Raw genomic sequence first — 1,864 nt, 5'->3', positions numbered from 1 at the left:
CGGGCTCTTCCTGCTCACCGAGGTACCGGGGGCTGCCCGGGGGGTCCCCGAGGGGATGGGGTGAAAAGGAGGGAGGTTGCCCTCCGGTGTCTGCGGGCCCGCAGGCCCGGGGACGCGGTGGGTTCTGGGAGGCCGCTGCTGGTTTTGCCTCCTGCCGAGTAGGGAAGGCGGGCCCACGGGTGTTGGGCGATGCCCAGTGCGTTCCTGGGAGCCCGAACGGCAGGTGCTTACCGAGGGGGATGAGCTGCAGGAATCTGGAATAAAGGCTGTCCTGAATGAAGTGAGTGAGTGCCTGCTGATCCCCGGAGGGATTTTGCTGAGTGACTCAGAGGGCACTGCCATGTCAATGTGATCTACGTGCTCATGCCTCACAGATGAGGTGGTAAGACAGGTGTCAAAGTTATATGAAAAAAATATTAGTTTAGCTGTATTTTGACCTGTACCTGCAGGGAAGGTCCAGCTTCTCCAGCCAGATCAGTTATCTCCAGATTAAGGTAAATTGTCTGACCAAGGAATCTGGTCATTATGACCAACTCTATGACTGTTGCACTTCAGTTTTTTTCAGAAATCTTTTCCCCAGGAATGAAGACAGAGATTGTGACGTGAGTCCGTTGGCAGGTTTCTGATACAAAAAGATGGTTCGTGTTCTTGCAGCTGGAAGGGAAGCCCTGTTCAAGTTCTGTTTGTTACAAAAGCAGACACCTCAGCCAGTGGTTACCACCCACTGCCTTCCGGCTTGGTTTCACATGTGCCCATACAGCTTGCACATAAGTGACTGCTCCTTCCTTTCCGCCAGGAAACCCGATCTGAAAGTTTCTGTGTGGATTTCAGTGTCTGTAATTCTCGACTGTTTGTTTTTTTCCCATGATAGAAAAAGTTTTTTTGTCCTTTCTGTTTGCTTGTGTTTGTGACTTCTTTACTTCACAGGGTGGTGCCGCCCCAGCTTGAGTGGTAGGGTCATACAGTTCTAGCTCTTTGGGAAGTGTCAGTTACAACTTTGATGCATGGGTGTGTGTGGCCTGGAGCTCTCTAAAATGTCCCAGAAATAGATTGTAGGTTGTGGACCTTTAAGATTTATTACCATGTCTTCAGATGACTTTGCTGTAGTCTGTAGTTTCATCAGTTGTATTTTATCTAACAGCAGTCCCAAGATCGCAGCATGCAAAAGATGTTTGTCCTCAGACAATGTACAGGAGAAGGCAAATGTTCTCTAGAGTGGTGGTCAAGTTAGGATGACAGATGAGGTTTGAACAAATTTAGCTTGCAGTTTGTAAGAAGAAACCCACTAGGTCAGTGGTTGTTCTTAAAAGATTGTCTTTCCCCTCTGAGACTCCACCCTCGGTTCTAGCGGACATTTCACAACACTTCTGGGTCAATGACATCATCTCTATAGATGTTTGGACAATATGCTGTCATTGGTGTAACTGTCTTGTTTTGGTTGAGATTTCTGCACTAAATTTACAAGGGAATAGAATTTTCTTGCGCTTGGCCATTTCAGCTCTTTCAGACCATACTGTAAGGACTGCTTTAAATCTCATCACACATGTATCAGACAGTCAGGTGAATAACAGAACCCCACCTAAGTAAAATTGCCTGATAACAGTAGCCTTGTAACTCTAGTTTTAGTATTATAATTTATTGTGCAATATTCCTTTGTCTAAACCAGTGTTCAGTTAATTGTAATACCAGAGCTCTGTCTTTGTTTGGCTTGTGTTACAGAACAGTATGGTGCTTTCTGCTGCTATCTTCATAACACTAATTGGCCTGATCATATACCTGCACTTTGTGAAAATTGATGAGGAATCGCTGCTGGTCATTGGCTCACTTGGGATTCAGGTGACTTCATCCTATGCTTCAGGGAAAG

General features: G+C 46.2%; 2 protein-coding genes across 2 annotated transcripts in view; one reads left to right on the top strand and one right to left on the bottom strand.

The window, feature by feature from the left end:
* ARG2 (arginase 2) overlaps window positions 1–524 on the bottom strand; it is a 25,834-nt gene extending 25,310 nt beyond the window's left edge. Inside the window, exons 1-2 of the mRNA XM_010007727.1 lie at window positions 444–524; window positions 19–244 (exon numbers count right to left, since the gene is read on the bottom strand). Of these exons, the coding sequence (XP_010006029.1) occupies window positions 19–244; window positions 444–524 (307 nt within the window). The remainder of the gene's footprint in view (window positions 1–18; window positions 245–443) is intronic.
* Window positions 525–1,232: 708 nt separating this feature from the next.
* PIGH (phosphatidylinositol glycan anchor biosynthesis, class H) overlaps window positions 1,233–1,864 on the top strand; it is a 3,651-nt gene continuing 3,019 nt past the window's right edge. Inside the window, exons 1-2 of the mRNA XM_010007726.1 lie at window positions 1,233–1,244; window positions 1,690–1,864. The exon at window positions 1,690–1,864 is cut by the window's right edge and continues 104 nt beyond it. Coding sequence (XP_010006028.1) covers window positions 1,233–1,244; window positions 1,690–1,864 — 187 coding nt within the window. The remainder of the gene's footprint in view (window positions 1,245–1,689) is intronic.

This window comes from Chaetura pelagica, unplaced genomic scaffold (assembly GCF_000747805.2).
Source record: "Chaetura pelagica isolate M959 unplaced genomic scaffold, ChaPel_1.0 scaffold70, whole genome shotgun sequence".
NCBI classification, from domain to species: Eukaryota; Metazoa; Chordata; class Aves; order Apodiformes; family Apodidae; genus Chaetura; species Chaetura pelagica.
The sequence above is the reverse complement of the archived record's forward strand: the minus strand, read 5'-3'. Positions and strand labels throughout refer to the sequence as shown.